At 50.1% G+C, this 19,860-nt stretch overlaps 1 protein-coding gene across 10 annotated transcripts in view; it reads left to right on the top strand.

The window, feature by feature from the left end:
- The first annotated feature begins 4,172 nt into the window (after window positions 1-4,172).
- Dop1b (DOP1 leucine zipper like protein B) overlaps window positions 4,173-19,860 on the top strand; it is a 94,123-nt gene continuing 78,435 nt past the window's right edge. For 8 of the 10 annotated variants that reach the window (XR_009056806.1, XM_057764015.1, XM_057764014.1 and 5 more), the window contains exons 1-3: window positions 4,191-4,380; window positions 4,751-4,847; window positions 7,797-7,961. Coding sequence is in view for 8 of the 10 variants with exons in the window: in XM_057764015.1 (XP_057619998.1) it covers window positions 7,824-7,961 (138 nt within the window). In the remaining 2 variants the exon portion in view is untranslated. Of the gene's footprint in view, window positions 4,381-4,750; window positions 4,848-7,796; window positions 7,962-19,860 lie in introns of all 10 variants that reach the window. The other 2 variants (XM_057764009.1, XM_057764016.1) reach the window with 2 other exon arrangements.

Here is a 19,860-nt window from a genome sequence, read left to right as displayed (position 1 = left end):
GTGGAATTGAACTGCTGCTGGCAGTGAAAGGAACTTAAGTCTAGAAATGACATGCTGTAGAGAAAATAATAATTGGGTTTAGAACCCAAAGGGAAGCAAGGTCACGACCTAAAGGCCCACCACTTATTGGCTTGTGTGTCATGCTGGTGTTACCCAACGTGGCTCTGTGTAACCAGCGTGGTAACGCGCTTTGGCTGATGACACTATTGTTTTCCTTGCTGTTCCTTCAGTTGGGTTTTTTTTTTTTTTTTTTTTTTGCGGGGAGGGTGTAGCATACAAAAATTGTGAGTTTCATGGTGATTGCTGCATATATACCATTTTATTTTGTTATTTTTATAAGCTTTGTATTATTTATTACTGTGGTGTATGTGTGTGTGTTAATGCCATATGATGAGTAAGTCACTCCATCTACATGCCACGGCATGTGCGTGGAGGTCAGAGGACAACTTTCAAAAACTGTTCTCACCACCATGGTTGCCAAGGATCTGAGGTCTCCTGGTTTGTATGGCAAGAGCTCATATCATCTGAGTCATCTTGCCAACCTGATTTGGGGAGTCCAGGCCTAAATCTATGCCATCTAAACTTGTATCAGTGCCCGGCTCCAGCCCCTCGAGTGTGAGGGTTACAGGATGAGCTCCACACCCTGCATTCAGTGTTCAGGTGAACATATAATCTCAGAGGCCTTAATTCACTCGTCCTGGATCACACAGCTGTGGAGAGCAAGGCATATCCAGGACACTCTGAATAGAGTCCCTTGATATCTGACACTGGGCACATCTAGTTTCTGTTACAATTCTAGAGGCCATGGTGTGGTGGTTTGAAAGAAAATGGCCCCCGTAGGGATTGATTGGCACTATTAGGAGGTGTGGCTTTGTTGGAGTGGGTGTGGCCTTTTTGGAGGAAGTATGTCATTGTGAATGTGGGCTTTGAGGTCTCATATACACTCAAGCCACACCCAATATCTCAGTTCACTTCCTCTTGCTTTTGGATCATGATGTAGAACACTCAGCTCCTTTTTCAACACCCACATCTGCCTGCATGCCACCATGTCCCACCATGATTATGGACTAAACCTCTGAAACTGTAAGCCAGCCACCTCAGTTAAATGTTCAGAGTTGCATGGTCATGGTGTCTCTTCACAGCCATAGAACACGGATTAAGATACATGGGGAACTCTGTTGATGTAAACTTAAGGGAGATTTCGGGGTATCTGGGATGTTCACCAGCTGTAGGCAGACAGGTCACAGGAATTCACCTCAACACTCAGCAGCCAGTATTGGCTCAAACCTCTGGTGTTTGACCCTGAGTGGTTCATTTTAGGCATATTTAAGCACAGCACAATTTGATGAAAAATGGTGATAATTAGCTGATCCTCATACATAAGTCTCCTTGAGGAGCAAAGTATGCAAAACTGGGCCCAATGTGACCACATTGGAACTCATTGTAAAGACCATAAAGATGGGTTTTACAGACTGACTGAGAAAACAAATTTACCCTAAGGGTCTGGGGGAGTGTCCTGAGCTAGGGAAGTCTCTATCCACCCAGACAGAGCAGAGGCTGGAAGGGGCCTGTAGACCACGAGGGGCAGCAAGTACTCCACCACTGAGCTCCATCCTCTGCCTCCATTTTCTTGTTTGTTACTTTTTGATTTAGACAGTATTCTCTTCTGCTACTCATGGTTGTGATAAATATTAATGGAAATCAACTTGGAACATGAGAGGGTTAATTTGGTTCACAGATTATAGCTCATTACTGACAAAACCATGGTGGTTTGAATGAGAATAGTCGCATTATATAGAGTCGCATATTTGAATTCTTGGTCCCCAGTTGGTGGAACTGTTTGGAAAGATTAAGATTAGGTGTGCTTTGAGGTTTCAAAAGTCCATCCCATTCCGTTTCCTTCCCTCCATTCCCTCCATCCCCTTTGCTTGGGCATAGATTTTATTTAGTGGGTATTGGGAAGGGTATAAGGATAAAGGAATTATTGATGGAAGAGATAAATAGAGGAAGGGTGAGGTAGGGAGAGAAGGGGAAGGGGGAAGAAGGACCGGAGAGAAGCAGTAGATCAGCTGCCTCAGTGGGAAGGTCGGGTAATTTGGGGTGGGCGGAGTTTGTCTCTTAAAGGGACAGGGTCCCACGTGGCAGGGAAGGCCAGCAGAATGATAACAGGTGGTATCCAGCAAATGGATGGAATAAAAGTCAGCACTCCAACTCCCCCCCCCCATGTATACCGGTGTTTGCCTGCATGTGTGTCTGTGTGAGGGTGTCGGATCCTCTGGAACTACAGCCAGTTGTGAGCTGCCATGTGGATGCTGGGAATTGAACCCAGGTTCTCTGGAAGAGCAGCCAGTGCTCTTAACACCTGAGTCATCTCTCCATTGTTATTGTTCTTTTTTCAGCAACCCGGATTTAACTATTAACATAACTCTTCCTGTTCGGGGTTATCATTCGGGCTTTGTTTTGTAATTTTTTTTTACAGTTGTTTGTGTGTGACATGATTGTGCACACCTGTACTACATTGTAAGCATGTGTAAGAAGATAGTTTTAATGAGTTGGTTTTCTTTTCCTCTGATCAAATTCAGTCTTTTGTTTGTGTGTTTGTTTTTCAGACAAGGTTTTTCTGCATAGTCCTATCTGTCCTGAAACTCACTCTGTAGACCAGGCTGGTTTCAAACTCACTGAGATCCACCTGTCTCTACCTCCCAAGTGCTGGGATTAAAGGCATGTGACACCATCTGGCTCAGGCTCAGTCTTAGCAGCAAGCACCTATACCCACTTAGCCATCTTGCCCACTTGGACAGATCTATTTTGGAATCAACAAATTTTGGTATCAAGAAATGACATAGATCTCTCCCAAAAAATATATATTCTCTGAATGTTATAAACGATTACTAAATGGATTTGGGTTGTGTCTTAGTTACCATTGCTGTGGTGAAACGCCATGACCAAAGGCAGTTTGGGGTGGGGTGGGGGATTTATTTGGCTTACACTTCCACAGCACTGTTCATCATTAAAGAAAGTCAGGGCTAGAACTCCAACAGGACAAGAACCCGGAGGCAGGCGCTGATGCAGAGGCCATGGAGGGGAGCTGCTTACTGGCTTGTTTCTCATGGTTTGCTCAGGCGTTTTCTTATAGAACCAAGGACCAGCACCCGCCATGGGCTGGGCCCTCCCCATCACTAATTGAGAAAATGCCTTACAGCTGGATCTTACGGAGGCATTTTCTCAACTGAGTTATCGTCCTTTCAGATGACTCTGGCTTTTGTCAAGTTGACATCAAACTAGCCAGCTCCATCCAAACTTTCAAGGGCTGCCTAGTCCCAGAGTGGCTCTAAAATCGAGGGACTCTGACGAGTTAAAAGGGGAAGAGGCCATCACTGACATGACCGACCACTTAGTCAGTAGGCAGCGCTGTTTCAGCTGGCTGGGAGCTGCAGCTGGAGTGATCGAGTCAGGGTTGATGTCACGGGGAGCCCTGCGAGCTCCCAGACCCCGCCACTCTTCTTGATTCGTAGCTGTGGGTCCCGAGATATTAATGTTCGAGGATGCAGAGACACCTGAACCCGGAGTCCCCCAGCCTTCGGCTAACCCTGGAGCTTGGGATTCTTCTTGCCTCCTCCCCGCAGTGGAGGATGTGGGTGTGGTCCTGACGCAAAGCCTGGGAACAGCCCTCCGTGGGCCCAAGGGGCAGGGGAGGGACGACTCTGGGCAGGTCCTGACTGACGTCCGAGAGCCTTTGCTTGTGTCAGAAAAGCTCAGGGCTACCTGCCCAGCCCTGTGAGGCTTCCCCCGACTGCACCGCGAAACCACGCCCACCACGGGGCTGCCCGGGGCAGCTTGGAGGCTCGGTCTAGACCTCGCGGACACAGGCCTCTGACCCTAAGGCCCCGCCCTCAGAGGCCCCACCCACCCTGCCGCCAGTCTCCTCCTTCGGTCTCCGCCCTATGAGGTCAGGGCCCGGCCCCGTCAAGACTAGGCCACGCCCACCCCACCGCCACGGCCCCGCCCACGAGGAGAAAGGCTCACCCACGAGGTCAAGGCCCCGCCCTCCGCACCGCCCACGCGCCAAGGTTGTGGCCCCGCCCAGACATCCCGAAGACTCCTCCCCTCGCCGAGGGCCTGCCTCCGGGTCCCGCCCCATCTCGAGGCCCCGCCTTCCGGCCCCGCCCCCAGCCGCCTGGTTCCCGGGAGTGGCGGCGGCTGGGCTGAGGTGCGGCGCTTCCTCCGCGGGCTGCCGTATCGCTGAGCCGCCGTCTCCCGCAGCCGACTGGTCCACACGCCCGCCGCCGAGCTCCACGGCCGCCCGTAAGTCTCGTCCCCGCCGGCCCGGGAGCGGCGGATGCGCAGGGCTCGGGCGGCGGCAGGACTGCTGCACTGCGGGTACGGTCGCGCGTGGGTGTGGGCTTCAGCCCCGGCCTTCTGCGGCTGGGCAGGGTCCCTGCGAACCGGCCTCGGGCCGCAGGTGGAGGTTGGGCGGCCACCCCTCTCCGGCCAGCGGTCCCAGGGCGGTACCAAAAGCTCAGCCTTTGTCGGGCAGGGCTTCCCGGTTCCCCGATGGACTCCCAGCTTCCGTGCGTGTGCACCAACTAGCCGGCCTGGCCCTGCGCCTGCGGATGAGCCGCCGAGGAGGTTGTCACCCGGTGACAACAGTCTCCCTCTCGGGAAACCTGTCTAGGGTTGTTTGTCGAGGACACCCCACATTTAAAAGCCATTCCTGTGAAGCGTCAGGTGTCTTGCTTTTATTTTCCAGTGCCATTTGGTCTCACTCTGAAAAACCGAATTCAAAACTGGGCCAGTTGGTGAAGAGGGTTGATGTGCTGTAGACGCAGGGACATTATTATCTACAGGTAAATGGGAAGGCTGCTGTTTGTCGGTTGTTACTGTGTTCGCCTGACTCCTTCCTTGTACGCATATTTACAATCGACTTCCGGATTTGGCAGATGGTTTGGGGTTTTCACTTGAGCTAAGGAATTAGGAATGGGTACGGTGAGGGAGCCCCCACTGACGCTTTCTGTGGTAAGGTTAATGAGTCAGGGGTGCCTGTGTGTATGCCTGTTCCTTTGTGTATAATCGTTTGTAGCCTACATAGCACTCTCTGCTAACTGAGCTGCCCCACTCACAAAGGTGTCCAGGGCAGCTTGCAAGAAGAGCAGTGTAGAGTTTGACCTGGTCATTCTCGCACCTTGTATAACAGATTCCTGCTGAACTGAGCCCTAATCCTATAATTCCTAATAGTCCCATCTTTTGGCAGGAATGCCCCTCGTGAAACTCTAGTGTGCTTCCAAATGAAAGATGTATTGAACTGACACAGAAGCTGTGTAGTTTTGTAATACTCCGTGCCCCATATTTTGAAGGCGTTTAAACAGCTTGAATGAATAATTTCTAAGCATCTTAGCCGTGCTGTTACACCAGCTAGTCCTTCCTTCCGGCATCAGACCATAACAGAGAGCTGCACCTGCTGCCTTCATCCCTGGCTGAGAGCCTCGTGGCTGGGAGCAGCCTGGTATTTGCTCCTGAACACTGATCTTATCAGTGATGGCTCTCTTCCTGGTAACACAGGAGTCCACACCTGTGCTCATAGTTGGGCTTCCTCTTCCCTTTCTTCTTGCCCAAATCAGACTCTGGTGTGTCTGTGTCTGTCAAACTTTGAGTTTCATTTCTCAGAAAAGACCATTTTATTTTGAGGCAAAGTCTCTGCTTAAGCCTAGAGCCCAGGTTAGGCTATGGACAGAGAACCCTCGTGGTAGGATGACAAGTGTGTGCCCCACCACATCTGGCCTTTTTATATGAGTTCTGGGGATGCAGTTCAGGTCCTGAGCACCTTTCCTGACTGAGCCATCTCCTCAGCCCAGACTCCAGGCCACGTCACTGGATGCCCAATTCAGCTGCGATTATCTAAATAGTTCCTCTGTTGGTCCTGCTCAAGTTCTTTCCCTGGTTCTGGGACACTCAGTAAACAAACTGCACATAGGATATTTCAGGACTGCAGTGATGTTGGGAGTTCAGACTGAAAATTCTTTACAGGAAAAAAAAGTGCTCAGCTATAGACTTTGCGGTTGTAGGAACTTCGTAGACTTGGCAAATTAAACCACTGCCCCAGATCATCACCTTTTTGTTTGTTTCCACAAAGCGTGAAGCCTGTTATTTCAGAGAAAGCTTACAGGTCCTCCTGAGAGTGAAATTGCAGATTGACTTGCATAGAGCAGCTCTGTGGTAGGATGAGTCTCTCTGAGAACATGCGCCTGCGGTGGAGACAGCAGAGGATGGAGCCTCGTAGACGTAGACTGGCATTTGTGTGGAGAGAGCTCCCTTACCTTACAGGAGGATTCTGTAGATTGGCATCTGTGTGGAGAGAGCTCGCTTACCTTACAGGAGGATTCTGTAGGCTGGCATCTGTGTGGAGAGAGCTCGCTTACCTTACAGGAGGATTCTGTAGGCTGGCATCTGTGTGGAGAGAGCTCCCTTACCTTACAGGAGGATTCTGTAGATTGGCATCTGTGTGGAGAGAGCTCGCTTACCTTACAGGAGGATTCTGTAGGCTGGCATCTGTGTGGAGAGAGCTCGCTTACCTTACAGGAGGATTCTGTAGGCTGGCATCTGTGTGGAGAGAGCTCGCTTACCTTACAGGATATTTTCTGGGAGAGCTGTGTGAGAATGTGGTGGGTGGGAGAAGAATGGGAGTGGGGGACCCGCGGGGAGCAGGGGGCTTACACCGCAGGACAGAGCAGGACTTGGGTTGAGTGTGGCAGGCCAAGGGAAGGAAGAAATCTAGAGCAACATGCCTGGCCACATAGGGGCCACTTTCTGCAAAGTGGGAAAACGAGGACGAGTGTGCTGAGCGGATGGAATTCAGAGTTTAGGTTAGTTTTTAAAAAGTGTTAATTTGGGTATAATTTACAGACTGCAGAATTCACCAGGTGTATAACTCAGCGACTTTTGGAGATTTACAGGGTTTCGCAGTGATTGCCGGAACCTCATTTCGGTGACCTCAAATGACCCTATCTCTGTTTGTTTTTGGTCTACCCCGGGCACCCCCTAACCTGCTTTCCATCACAAGAGGCTTGCACGCCTTGGGTATTTCATACAAATGAAGTCATACCACAGATGATCTTGCTTGGCTAGCTGTTTTCACGAAACTTATATATTCTTCCTCTCCACCCCCACCCCCAGCCCCACCGCATTTCATGTCCTCCTCCCTGGCGTCTACCTATGTCTGTCTGTCATGAGCCCCAGGATCATGCATCTTAGGTTGGTCTTGAACTCGTAACTCTCTTGCCTTCCTGCCTGGTGATTATAGGCATGCTCTCCACATCTGACCCAGTCAGGTTGCTGGTCCCTGTAACAAGCACTTTTCCCTGCTGAGCCGTCTAGCTGGCCCTCTTACCTGGTTTTTGTGAAGAATACTCCCAGTCTCCTCGTTTAGAGGATTGAATTACTAAGTGAACCTTTCAGGTTGAAAGCACACATATCCTTAGGTTTGTGATGGAAGGGCCCTTCTGAGTTCAGAATTGGCAGCCAGCAGTAGGATGTGATTTTGCTAGTTTCTCTCCTAGAGTTAATGTCCCTTAGGCAGGTTTGGTCCTAGCATCCTTGCCTCTTTCTACCCAGCGCACTTGTGTCCCTCAGGACCCACAACAGTGGGAGCTCTGTATCTTTATTTACATTGCGCCTGGCCTAGGAACCTTGTAAATATTTGAATTGGATTGCCTGGTGAGTCTGTGGACACAGGTCTCTGAGTTGGAAAGGACTTGTGCCTGGGAGTGGCTTCCTCATGTATTTTCCGATTTCCCCTGTAGACCCCTCCTTCAGTGTGAGAATGTAAGATGGACCCAGAGGAGCAGGAGCTGCTAAGCGACTACAGGTACAGAAGTTACTCCTCAGTGATTGAAAAGGCCTTAAGAAACTTCGAGTCCTCCAGCGAATGGGCGGATCTTATATCTTCACTTGGCAAGCTCAACAAGGTATGGGGCATTTCCTGTTTGGAAGGTGCAGAGGGGGGGCCAGAGTTGTCTTTTATTATGGTAAGGAATTTGTGAAGGTTAGAACACCTAGATAAACAGAAAAGAAGGAGCAGCTAGAGTCTGTACCTCAGACTTACCACGGGTAGCACAGCTCCGCATGTCACTCTTCCAGCATCTTCTGAGCCCAGAACTCATCATGTTGGCTTTTATAGCATTGATACAGTAGAGTGGCCTTTCTTTTCTTTGGTTTTTTTTTTTTTTTTTTTTTTTTTGAGACAGGGTTTCTCTGTCTGTAGCCCTGGCTATCCAGGAGACTCAGAACAAGCTGGCCTCAAACTCAGTCCACCTGTCCCTGCCTCCAAGTGCTAGGATTAAAGGTGTGCACACCACACCTGTCTGAGTGGCCTTTTCTTGATAAATCTGTGTACTGACAATTTTAAATTATTCAAAGATTATTCTGTGTCTGCTGAGAATTTTTCTGTTTCTTTTGTGCTGTAATTTTTGGGCCCTTTCATTGCTGACTGGTAACTTCTAGAAGAATGGAAAGCAAACTAATTGCGTGAGTGTGTGTGTGCGCATATGTGAGTCTGTTAGTGTGTATGTGTTAGGGTGTGGAGAAAGGGTTGTTGTCTGGGAAGACCCAAGCGGATCAAATGGAGCTCTAACTATGTCTGTAGGACTCACCTGTTGTGCCCAGCAGGAAGACCCCCCCGCCCCGCAGAGATTCTCAGGCACACAGTGGGCTGCTGACCACAGTGGGCTGCTGACGTGGTGCACAGTGGAGCCCTCTCAGGCTCTCTGGCCAGCACGTGGGTTTGGAGCATGGGTGTCAGGTGAGGGAGATGGAGGATTCCTTCTCCAGCTCTAGTCTGCAGGTCAGGGAACCCCAGAAAGCCCCACTGAGGAGAGAGTGCTCCCTTTATCTTTCCTAGGAATGGCCTGGGCAGTGAAGAACAGTCTGAGCCTGCTACTCTGCCTAGGCAGCTGTGTCCCCTCTCCCCATGTATCCACCCCAACGCCCTCACTCTGAGGCCAAAAAGCAGTTCCCAGAGTGCTGGCCTGACCGGCCCAAGGCCCTGGGCTCAGTTCCCAGCATAGAGTGTGTGTGGGGGGGGGGCGGGGGGGGCTCGTAGCTCAGCCTGGCAGATGGCTGTGGGGCTCCAGCGAGATAGGGGGTTGCAGTTCATTGGCCAGGAAAGGCCTGGTTTCATGCAAGGCACGTTCACTTGCAAATGTCACAGCAGGCAGGTGCTCAGTGGGATAGATAGATTTCTACTCCTGAGGGTTTTTAGGCAATACTGGAGCCTGAGGTTCCTTGGTTGGACAGCCCCTGCCCAAGAGGGAAGAGGTTTGGCAGTTGACAATTTTAGCTATCACGTCCAGTAGAGCTAATGTTTGCATAGCGGTCTGAAGGAAGTGTGTTCTGTTAACCGACTCTTGCACAGGAGAGTGGTGGCGTTCTCAGATTTATTTCCAGCGAGGAAACTGGAGCCTGGGGAGCTAATCTATTACTGTGGGTACAGCTAAGGCAACCTGGGGCCCTCTCTTTCTGCTGCCCTCCTGGTGTCCAGGGCTGTCCTGGTGCTGGATGGACGGTGTCGTGGACGTTTTGATAGGGCCTGAGACGGAGGCTATGGAGGTGTAACACGTGGAGATGTGCAAAGGCTCCGCTGTAAACACACCTGGCCCAGGTTTGCAGCCCTGAGTGGGATGGAGCCGGAGTGGAGCCGGCAGGTTCCATCATCCCACTTGTCTTATTTCCATCCATATGGTCCTCAACAAACGGTCCAAACCGGGAAGGACTGAGTGCAGCCCCTAGCCCCTTATTTTCCTAAGAATTATTCCCTGATATGACCCCTGCCAATGGGATTGCACTGGATAAAGGTTTAATTTGAAAGGTCACTTCTTGCTACAGATTTTACCCACTAAATCCCACCCTGTTGTTCAGGCAGTCTTGCTGCCGCCACCCCCACCAAAAACAAGGTCTGGTGTTTCGTGGGGCTTGCCTTTCTGCCCACCCTCCAGCCCACCCCCATGATGGTGCAGCGGTGTGTGTGGTGATAGCGGTTGAACCCAGGGCTTTACGCCTGTGAGGCAGCTAAGCTGTAGCCCTAGACCTTTGATGACATTTCTTCTTCCCTGCCACTATAATTAGGCCTAACATGTGAGGCTGCAGGTTCAATCCCCAGTACTGTAGCAGAAAAGAAAATAGAATAAAATAAAAAGAGACTTGTAAAATAGCTTGACAGCCAGCTCTGGCCATGCCCGTGCACAGGCTCAGCCTGTGTCTCTGACCCCCAGAGCTATGCTATTGTTAGGCTTTCCCTACATTTTCCTGCCCGTGTCTATGCAGCTTCTCTGTGGAGAGTGGGCTGTGCCTTCTCAGGGCCAAGGAGCCCCACCCTGTTGCCCAAGTGAGGCCAGTGTGATTTTGTTGCCAGTAAACAGTATTAACTAGCTTATTCAGATCAAGTTAGGGTTGTGCTGAGTTGTATTTTCTCAGAGCCCTCACTCTCGGTCCTCAGAATCTAACTGTATTCGCAGATAGATGCTTTGCAGGGATGGTCAGGCTGCAGTGGTGTGACTAGTGATGGCTGGACCCACTGTGGGAGGCACCCTTATCATAAGGAGAATGTCTAATGCCATCCTTGGGAAGTAGAGGCAGGTGAACTCTTGAGTTAGACGGCAGCCTGGGCTATAGAAGAGGTTTTAGGCCAGCCAGAAATACATAGTGAGATCTAGTCTCAAAAAACAAAACAAAACAAAACAAGAAAACATCACAGAAAGGGGACATTTGAGCCAGGCCTGTTGGCTCAGGCCCATAACCACAGCTACTCGGGAGGCTGAGGCAAGAGGATGGCAGATTTAAGGACTGTCTGGATTACAGAGAGTGTAATGCCAGCTGGGCAATTTAGTGAGACCTTGGCCTGATGAATTAGAAAGAAGGCCGAGGACTGTGGCTTAATGGTAGGACACTTGACCGCCATGCATCAGGCCCTAGGCTCAGTCCCCAGTACTGAGAAAAAGGAAGAGAAAAAAGGAGGAGGGAGACTTGGACACAGACATAGGCATGTATGGACAATGACACCATGTGTGTGAAAGTGGGACTCAGGACCCTGACGTCCAGGAAACACCCCGAACACAGCAGACTACCAGAGCGGCTGGGCCGTGGGGATCGATTATTACCAGCTGGGCCGTGGGGATCGATTATTATCAGTGCTTATGAGTAGCCAGTGTCTGGTATCTGAAGTGTTAGGTGAGGGTGGCTTCAGCTTCTTTCTGTTACAAAACATTGTTTAGGCCACTTTGTGTGGTATTTGTTACAGCAGATTCATCCGAGGCTGCCAGACGCCACAGTAGACCGAACATCTGCATGCTGGGCTGTGGCAGCAGTGCAAAACACCCGTTCACGTGGAATACAAGGCTTTGTTGGTGGGACAGCAACCAGTGTGATGTTGAGTCCTGAGCACTAGGAAGGAAAACCAAATGTGGGACACGGGATGAAGGGCACAGTGACCGTTCTTCAGCAGCATGGCTTGCTGCTAACATGACATTTGAGCAGAGGCCTGAGTGAGGGCTGTGACATAGGTCTAAAGTATAGCTGTTTAGAGAAAGGGGGACTTCAGTTGTCGGGAGCAGCAAGGTTTTTATAGAGAGGGAAAGGAGGAGTTAGCAGGAAGACAGCTCCTGGGCAGGGACTTGGTTGACAGATCTAATAACCGTGGTGGCATCTGACAGAGAACATGAGGTGTTCTTGGTTATCCGAATCTAAAGAAAATTCCTTTGGTAGTTAACACGTTAACAGCTAGGTGGGAGCATTCCCAGTGTAGTCTTGGGTCTGGCCCAGGCTGGCTTTGATCCTGCAACCCTCCTTCCTTAGCCTCCTGGGTACTGGGACTGAAGGTGTGTGCCACCATGCCTGGCTCTAGGTGAGGATTCTCTTTAGCGGAATTAGGGAGAAGCAGAGGTGGGGGTGGGGCGGTAAAGGGCACCCCTATCACAGCCTGGTCATCCTCTGGAGGTGTCTGTACTGGTTGCCCCTTCTTTAAGTGTTGTAGGCAGCGGAAGCAGAGGATCTCTGCTGAGACCTCTGCTCAGATGAAACCAGGGCTCTTGGCTTCAGGGCAGAAGAGTTGAGTCTGTGTGCAACTGGGCTTAGGGAAAGGTTTTTGAGCAGATTTCAGCTGGGCATTGGGGGGGGGGGGGGACTGAAGAAAAGGACAGTTTGTGCCCCAGTGAGCTGCTCAGGAGAGGTTCTGTTCAAGTGTCTTGGTAATGGCTGTCTGTGGTTTTGAAGTCAGATGGCTCCACGGGTTTCTGAGGAGCTCTCTCTAGGAAATGGGGTCTGAGGGTGGTTCCTGAGGTGTGCTGGACAGGACTGCAGTCTGATCAGACAAAAATCCAAGGCCACAGGAATTCAAGGGATCCTTACTATAGTAAGACACAAGAGTTAAAATATGTGTGGGCCATAAGCAAACTTCCTAATTTTGTTTGTGAGATTCTCAGGAAGTTTTGGGTTTTACAACTGAAAAGAAGTAAGGTTAAATTCAAGGTTGTATACCCTCTGATGTTAAGAATGGTTGGGGTAATTTTAACATTTCTCTAGGAAATACCTCCCATGGAGGAAGAACCCTATTTCTAGTTAGGCAGCCTCCACAGTGAACTTAGTTGTGTCTTATAGTAAGGATTCCTTGAATTCCCAAAATTCCCTGTTCATCTGGCTCAAGACTTCAACTAGTCTCTGAATGGGGGCTCACCTTCCTTCCTATGCCCCCTTTTTGTTCGTCCAATCTCGTAAGGATACCAGTAGCACTCCCTGAGGAAGATGCAGCCCAGTACCTCACAATGTCCTAATGTCCTTTGGAATGGTCTCTCCACATGCAGTCCCTCTGGAAGGTATTGGCTATTAGGACTTCAGATAGAAATTAGTAGATCGTCCTAACTCCAGATGTCCGTCCACATCACAGTTCCAAAGCTCCTTCTCACTGATGACCAGATGGCTTTTCTCATCCACCAGTGGAGGCTGCCACGTCCTTCAAGCCTTTTCAGTGCCCGTGACCTGGGGACTTCTGTCAGGCACCGCTGCTCTCACAGCCTTCCTGATGACTTGAGCTCTGGCTGGGGCCCTTTAAGGAGGGACAGCACTGTGGGTGACCTGGAGAGCATGTGAGGATTCCTGTTGCATTCAGCTAAGCCTCACTCCTCACCTCCGCTGCCTGGGCCCTGAGAAGGGAGGCGATGCGAGGCCCTCTCAGCCTGTGGCGGAGCTATGCTTTATCTACTTGCTAGCGGCCATCTAATGCTCTCCACTGATAGAGATCAGCTCAAACCCCTGGTTCCAGTGTGTGGCAGCAGCTGCTGGATTCTGGTGTGTTGTGCCCAGTTCAGGGGTTCAGATGACATCATGGCCCTTATCCAGATTACTGGGGCTGTGCTGAGACTCTGAGGGCATTGCTGACTCAGCTGCCCGGTGCAAGCTTCTCAAATATGACAAGGCTGAGGTGGTTCTTTAAGATGAGCTTGCTGTCTTCAGAGGAGTCTGTTGCACTTTCCAATTTGTGACCAAGATAGCCGTTCTATTTTGTGTTTGTGGGAAAGAATTTGTTTGTAGTTTATCCTCTCCAGTCTGCTGGAGGTGTGGAAGTTGGCCAGGTTCACACAGACAATTAACTCTCCTGCGACTGATAACCAAAAGACAGCAGTGTGTCATCCAGCAGAGTGGAGTTAAATAAGGTCATAGGATGGGGCCTTATCTGATAGGACTGTGGCCTTATAAGAGGAAGGAAAGACACCTCCCGCTTTGTCTGCTTTCCCCAAGCACTCCATGCAAAGACACAGCCAGAAGGCAGGCATCTGCAAGCCAGGAAGAACCCCAAGTCACCAAGCCCCTGAGAGAGGCCCTGTGTTCTTAAGAGAAATGTTGTATAGTATTTGTAAACGCAGCCTAATCAGACAAAAACATGGCTGCCTTTGGTCATGAGCACCAACCTTCAAGCTGGTATTTTGGTTGTGAGCACCAACCTTCAAGCTGGTATTTGAGTCCAATATAAACTGTCTGTCCTTTTTCGTGGGCCCCACATCTCCAGCCAAGCCGTATTGACACACAGTAGCCTGAATATTGTTCTACAAACCAACTCTACCACTGAGCCGCAACACCAGCCCCACACGTATTCAGCGGGTCTTGATGGGTTTTGACATGCTTACAACCCTGTGAGACCCTGGTCACCATCAAATCGTGTGTCTGTCACCTCCAGAAGTTCCCTCTTGGCATTTCATGTGCACGTCACCAGACAACTGTCTCCTTCCTCTCTGTCACTGTAGATGAGTGTGCATTTTAAAAAGTTTTATGTAAACAGGCTAGGTGTGGTGGTAATGGCTTGTGATTCCAGCAGCTGGGTGCGAGGTGCAGGAGGCTCAAGAGTTCAAGACAGCCTCCAGCTCCAGTGTGAGTTTAAGGTTAGCCTGGGCTACCTAAGACTGTCCTAAAGGTACTGATCTAGAATTGTATGGAATGGACACACCCTCTGTTTCTCCTGCTCTGGCCTCTCTTACTTAGCGAAGCTATTCTGAAGGTTACTAAGCTGTAGATATTGATAATTCATTTACCTTGTACTGCTGAGTAAGGTCCACAGATACACGGCTTGTGGATTCATTTCCTGGTAATGGACAATTGAGTTTCTTCCAGAGGGTATGTGTTTTTATTTATTTATTTTTTTAATGATGTATTTGTGTGAGGATTCCCTGGAACTGGAGTTACAACAGTTTAGGGCTGCTGTGTGGCTGCTAGGAATTGAGTCTGTGTCTCTGGATGAGCAGCCAGTGCTCTTAACTGCTGAGCCATCTCTCCAGCTCCTGTTTTAGTTTGTTAAAGATTTATTTATTTGTTTGTGTACGTGTGTGTGTGTGTGTGAATGTGTGTGTGTGTGTGTGTAGGTGCACAAACCTGTGTTTGAGTGGAGGTCAGAAGCAGCTGGGATCACATGGAGTCACAGGCTTGTTAACAAGGGTACTGGACTACAGACCCTGTTCCTCAGGATTGTTCAGCAAGTTCTCTGAGCTGCTGAGCCATCCCTGTGGCCACACTGTTAATGTCTTTAGAGGCCACAAATGGTTTGGCACAGGGGTGCACCGTTCTACATCCTGCCGTGTGTGGGAGCTGCATCCCTTCCCTGTCCTCAACTCTTGGTGTGGGCAGACTTGAGCCACTCTCCAGAGTAGAGGTTCACTGTGACTTTAGCATTTCCCACATGACAATTAGAATGTTAGTGCAGGCCAATATAAATGGACAAAAACCACAAAGGTAGTTGTAAGAGCCTTTATTGTTGTATGGTGACAAATAATTGGAAGTAACCACGTCAGTCATGGAGTGCCTTGAAGTGTACCGTGATGTGACAGTATAATGGCTTATGTGTCCTTCAGATGAGGGAGACCGGTCGTCTGACAGGAGAACGTGCTCATAAGTGAAGGGACAGAAAAACAAATGGATTGATTGTTCTACATAGCTCTCTCAGTCCTGCAGTGCACACATGTGTGTACTCGCTTATACGTGCATGTGAGTGCAGGTTCCCGGGGAAGGAGTCAGGTCCCTCAGAGCTGAAGTTAGCAGCAGTTATGAGCTGCTCAGCATGAATACCAGGAACAGATGAGGCTCTTAGCCACTGGGCACCTGTCCAGCCTACAATGTTTGGGAAGTTTTAAGGGCACATGTTTCTTCCACTCACATCTTCAGGCTCACTGAAAAATGTCCCTGGCTGAGCAGATGGCCTGACAGCCTTTGCTGTGGGAGACTGGGCAGGTGATCTCATTTGGCAGTGATTTTAACGGCAGGGCCTCTGGTGTTTCTCAGTGTCTCACCCCTGCCCTCCCTCCGTGGCTTGTCTCAGTTTGTTCCTTAGTTGCTGTGCGTGTTATTTTCGTGGCTGATCAATATGTGACATGCTGGGCTGGAGAGATGGCTCAGAGGATAGACTGTTCCTGCTTCAGAGCATGAAACTCAGTTCCTAGCACTCAGCCAGGCAGCTCACAACCTGTAACTCCAACTCCAGAGGACCAGGGTCGGTAGGCTTCAAAGCTACTTGGACTCGCACGCACGTACCCACACCCGGACACATACACGCTATTTGTTAAGATAAATCAGCCTTTAAAAATGTGTGTATATAGCCGGGCAGTGGTGGCACAGCATGCCTTAATCCCAGTACTCGAGAGGCTGAGGCAGGACGATCTCTGTGAGTTGGAGGCCAGCCTGGTCTACAGAGCTAGTGAAGATGGATGCTTAAAAGAAACCCCACACTAGCTCAGAATTGAGAATAATAGAGGGTTATTTATTTAGGGGTAGACTCACAGATCACAATCCTCTGCTGGAATGGGGAATAGCAACTGAATTCTGCAGCCGGAAAAAAAAACCAGACGCACGCTTTACATCGGCATAAATAGTATAAGAGGCCACGCCCAAGAGGGCAGATTATTTAATGGCTGCTGGTGGTAGGAATTCCTACTGCACAGCCAGTTCCAGAACATCCAGGGCTGAAACACAGAGAAACCTCGTTTCAAACTACAAAACAAACAAAAAAAGTGTGTGTGTGAATAATAGTCAAATTGTTACTTTTATGCACGTGACAGATCTTTTCTTGCCAGTGCTTCTGGTGACTCCCCAGCTAGATGTCTCAGGGCCTTGGTATGCTGGAAGACAGCCTAAGTAGATTGCCCTGGAAAGCAGGAGCACTGAGCATGCTCAGTGTGGGAGCAGCAGGGTTAATTCAGACTCCACTTCTGAGTGTGGGACAGGCATGTGGCTGCCCAGCCAATGGCCACTCCCTTCTCTTCCTTGTTTAAAAGACCCTCTTATGTGTGGAGGTCACCTGGTAGAGAGTTCTGAGGTAGCTGGAGGCATACTGTTCTGGTTGTCGAATTTAATCCTCTTGATTCCATTTTCCATGGCACGGTTTACTTAGATGTGACCTTGTGACTTCTGGGGCCCCTGAGATGTGGCCGGAAGGCTGCAGGCCAGCTTCTGAAAGGGATTTCCTCTGCTTCAAAGGCATAAAAGGAACAAACACTGTTTGGTTATTTTTGTTCCATTGAGAATGGGCTATTTTTGTTGTTCTTTTTTCTTTCTGTGTGTAAGCCAGAGATGGAACCCTGCTCCTCTGCACCCTCTGCATGGGAGTGTCTCAGCCACGGCACGGTGGGCATCTGGGTGGAGGTGGGCCCTGTTCTGGGCACTGTAAGATGGTTGTTAGCATCCTGGCCTCTAGTCCACTACATGGCAGTATAGCCGAGCCCCTCCCCCGCCGACAAATACAGTCATAAATGGCTCCGGGTGTTTCTGAATGTCTTCCTGCCAATGGCAACATTGCCCTGGACTTTTGATTTTTTTAGGTTACATTATGTTTTCTTTATTTAAAATTGCATGGTTGGGTAGTCTGTGTCCCAACTAAGCCCATCCTTTAGCCACATGTGAGCTGGAGCCTGGATCCTCTGTGGGCCACGCAGACACGTTTGACAATTGACAGGAAAAGTGTTTTGTGTCTTTAAAAGATGCAGAACATGGCTGAGGGTAGAGCTCAGTTTGCCTGGCATACACTAGGCCGGGTTCAGCCCCGCAGTGCTGCCGAAAAGAACAAGGACTGAGCTTTGCTGGGAGTGCAGCTCAGTGTCAGAGTCCTGGGTTCAAATCCCCAAATAAAAAATTAAATCAGTCTTCCTGTGACTGCCCGTTGCCAGTCCCTGCCCTTTTTCTCACTGAGTGGCAGCTGGCTGGCTGGACCAGGGCTCTTCCTAAGCCACTGCAGGGCTAAGCACAGAACTCTCTGTGTTTATGAGCCATGCTCTTCCAGTGCTCTGTATATCAGCGACAGTGCCCTGCTCTTTGCCCGAGTGTCCCAGGACAAGCTTCAGAGAGAACAGAGCTGGGGCTCTGCTGTCGACAGAGCAAGCCGGGCCTGTTTGACGGTACACTCCTGCGTACTGTACACTCCTGCATACTGTACACTCTTGCTTACTGGTTACAGCCTCTCCCACGCAGCCACTTGGACAGACTCCTGGACAGACGGCTTGTTTCAGAACCAGGGAATTGAACAGCAGAGAAGGAAGACCAGATAAGATAAAACCAGACCAAGGCTGATGAGAGCAAGACAGCCATATGTCCACGGAGAGCCATGACCTCCAATCCCATCTGTGACTCTGAGTTACATCCTTTGGTGTTCTTGCCCCTGGTTGGTCACTGACTGCAAGAACTTGCCCATCTGGCATGCAATCCAGAATCTTACTCCATTTACTTATGCATGGGGGAGGGGTGGCAGTCTTTATGGCACACGTGTGTGGAGGAGAGGTCCCAGGGTTGGATTCAGGTCCTTTGACTTGTCAGCTGCGCCACCTCCAGGCCCCACTCCAGAGTCTTGTGTGCTTGTAGGGAATGGAGCGCTTGTGTGGCTTGGCCTAAATTCTCAGCAGCCAATCTGAAGCCAGTCAGCTCCAGCTGAGGAGGGCCCACCTGGTGTGAGGCTCCAGAGATCTCAGGAAGGAGGTGTCCCGGAAGAGCTGACAGTTCAGTCCACTGTTAACGCCAGCTCTGCATGCCTATGTAACTTCTTTTTTTTTTTTGGTTTTTCGAGACAGGGTTTTCTCTGTGGCTTTGGAGCCTGTCCTGGAACTAGGTCTGTAGACCAGGCTGGTCTCGAACTCACAGAGATCCGCCTGCCTCTGCCTCCCAAGTGCTGGGATTAAGCCTATGTAACTTCTGAACACAGAGTTACCAGTTATACTTTGGGGCCTAAAGCCGTCGAGGATTTGTGACAGTTCTGTGATTCCATGTAAGCTTGGTTACACATGTCCCTTGTATGTAGATGACAGCGTTTAAAAAGGAAAACTGGTGTAGCGTGTGGCATGTGGTCACTCGTTCTGAAATCCTTCCCCGTGCTCTGCGCCACGCCTAGTGTGAGCTTCAAAGTGTGGCTTCTCCTACCTTCCCTCCTCCCTCCTTCCTTGTGGAACTCAGAGGCCTGGCTTCTGAGTCTGTGAGTTCTTAGCCCCCAGAAGGAGTGATCGTCTCTGTGAGCCCCTGCTGCTCCTTTGAGGTTCCCGCCTGTGTAGCCATACCCAGCAGAGTTTCTGTACTTAATGAGGCCCATGTCCTCTGGCAGTGGTCAAGAGGCCTGCTGCAAAGAATAGAACTGCAGAACGCCACAGCCGTTCAGAGCTCCTGTGTGGGGAGGCAAGGGAGCCGGAGGTCAGCACTCAGATGGAGAAGTTAAAGAAGCCCCACAAAGGGCTGGGGAAGGTGGCCGTGGCTGGAAAGTGCTTGGTGTCTAAGCATGAGGACCTGAGCTGAGACCCCGAGAAGTAGTATAAAATGGTACTCGCCTGTGTTCCTGGACTGAGGAGGCGGGGACACAGATGTCCCTGAGGCCACTGGCCCACCAGTCCAGCTGAATCTCTGAGTTCCAAATTCAGTGAGAGACCTTGTCCCAGTAGTGTGGTGGCAGGTGACCGAGAAAACACCTGACCTGACATCAGCCTGAGGTTCCACATCACACAACACATGATTGTAAGCCACACATACGCCTGTAAGCCGCACACACAGAGAACGAATCTAAATGGAATAAACGCAGAAGGCAAACGATGAAGAGTCGTGTCTGCATGTGGGTCGTGTTTGCTGCATGAGCTCCGTGTGTTTCCTGCCTCGGGTTCAAGAACTAGTTTCTGCTCATCCTGAGCGCATGCACCTGTAATCCCAGCACTCGAAGACTGAGGCAGGAGGATTGCCATGAGACCTTGTTTCAAAAATTAAGAATTTTCTGTTCTGGCACATTGATTTCCATGTCATCATAACCAAGAGATTGTAAGCCGCAATGTGGTTTGAGATCCCGTTACTCATGATGTGTGCGTTCATGCGTGTGTG

The sequence above is a fragment of the Chionomys nivalis genome, chromosome 3, assembly GCF_950005125.1.
Source record: "Chionomys nivalis chromosome 3, mChiNiv1.1, whole genome shotgun sequence".
NCBI classification, from domain to species: domain Eukaryota; kingdom Metazoa; phylum Chordata; class Mammalia; order Rodentia; family Cricetidae; genus Chionomys; species Chionomys nivalis.
The sequence above is the reverse complement of the archived record's forward strand: the minus strand, read 5'-3'. Positions and strand labels throughout refer to the sequence as shown.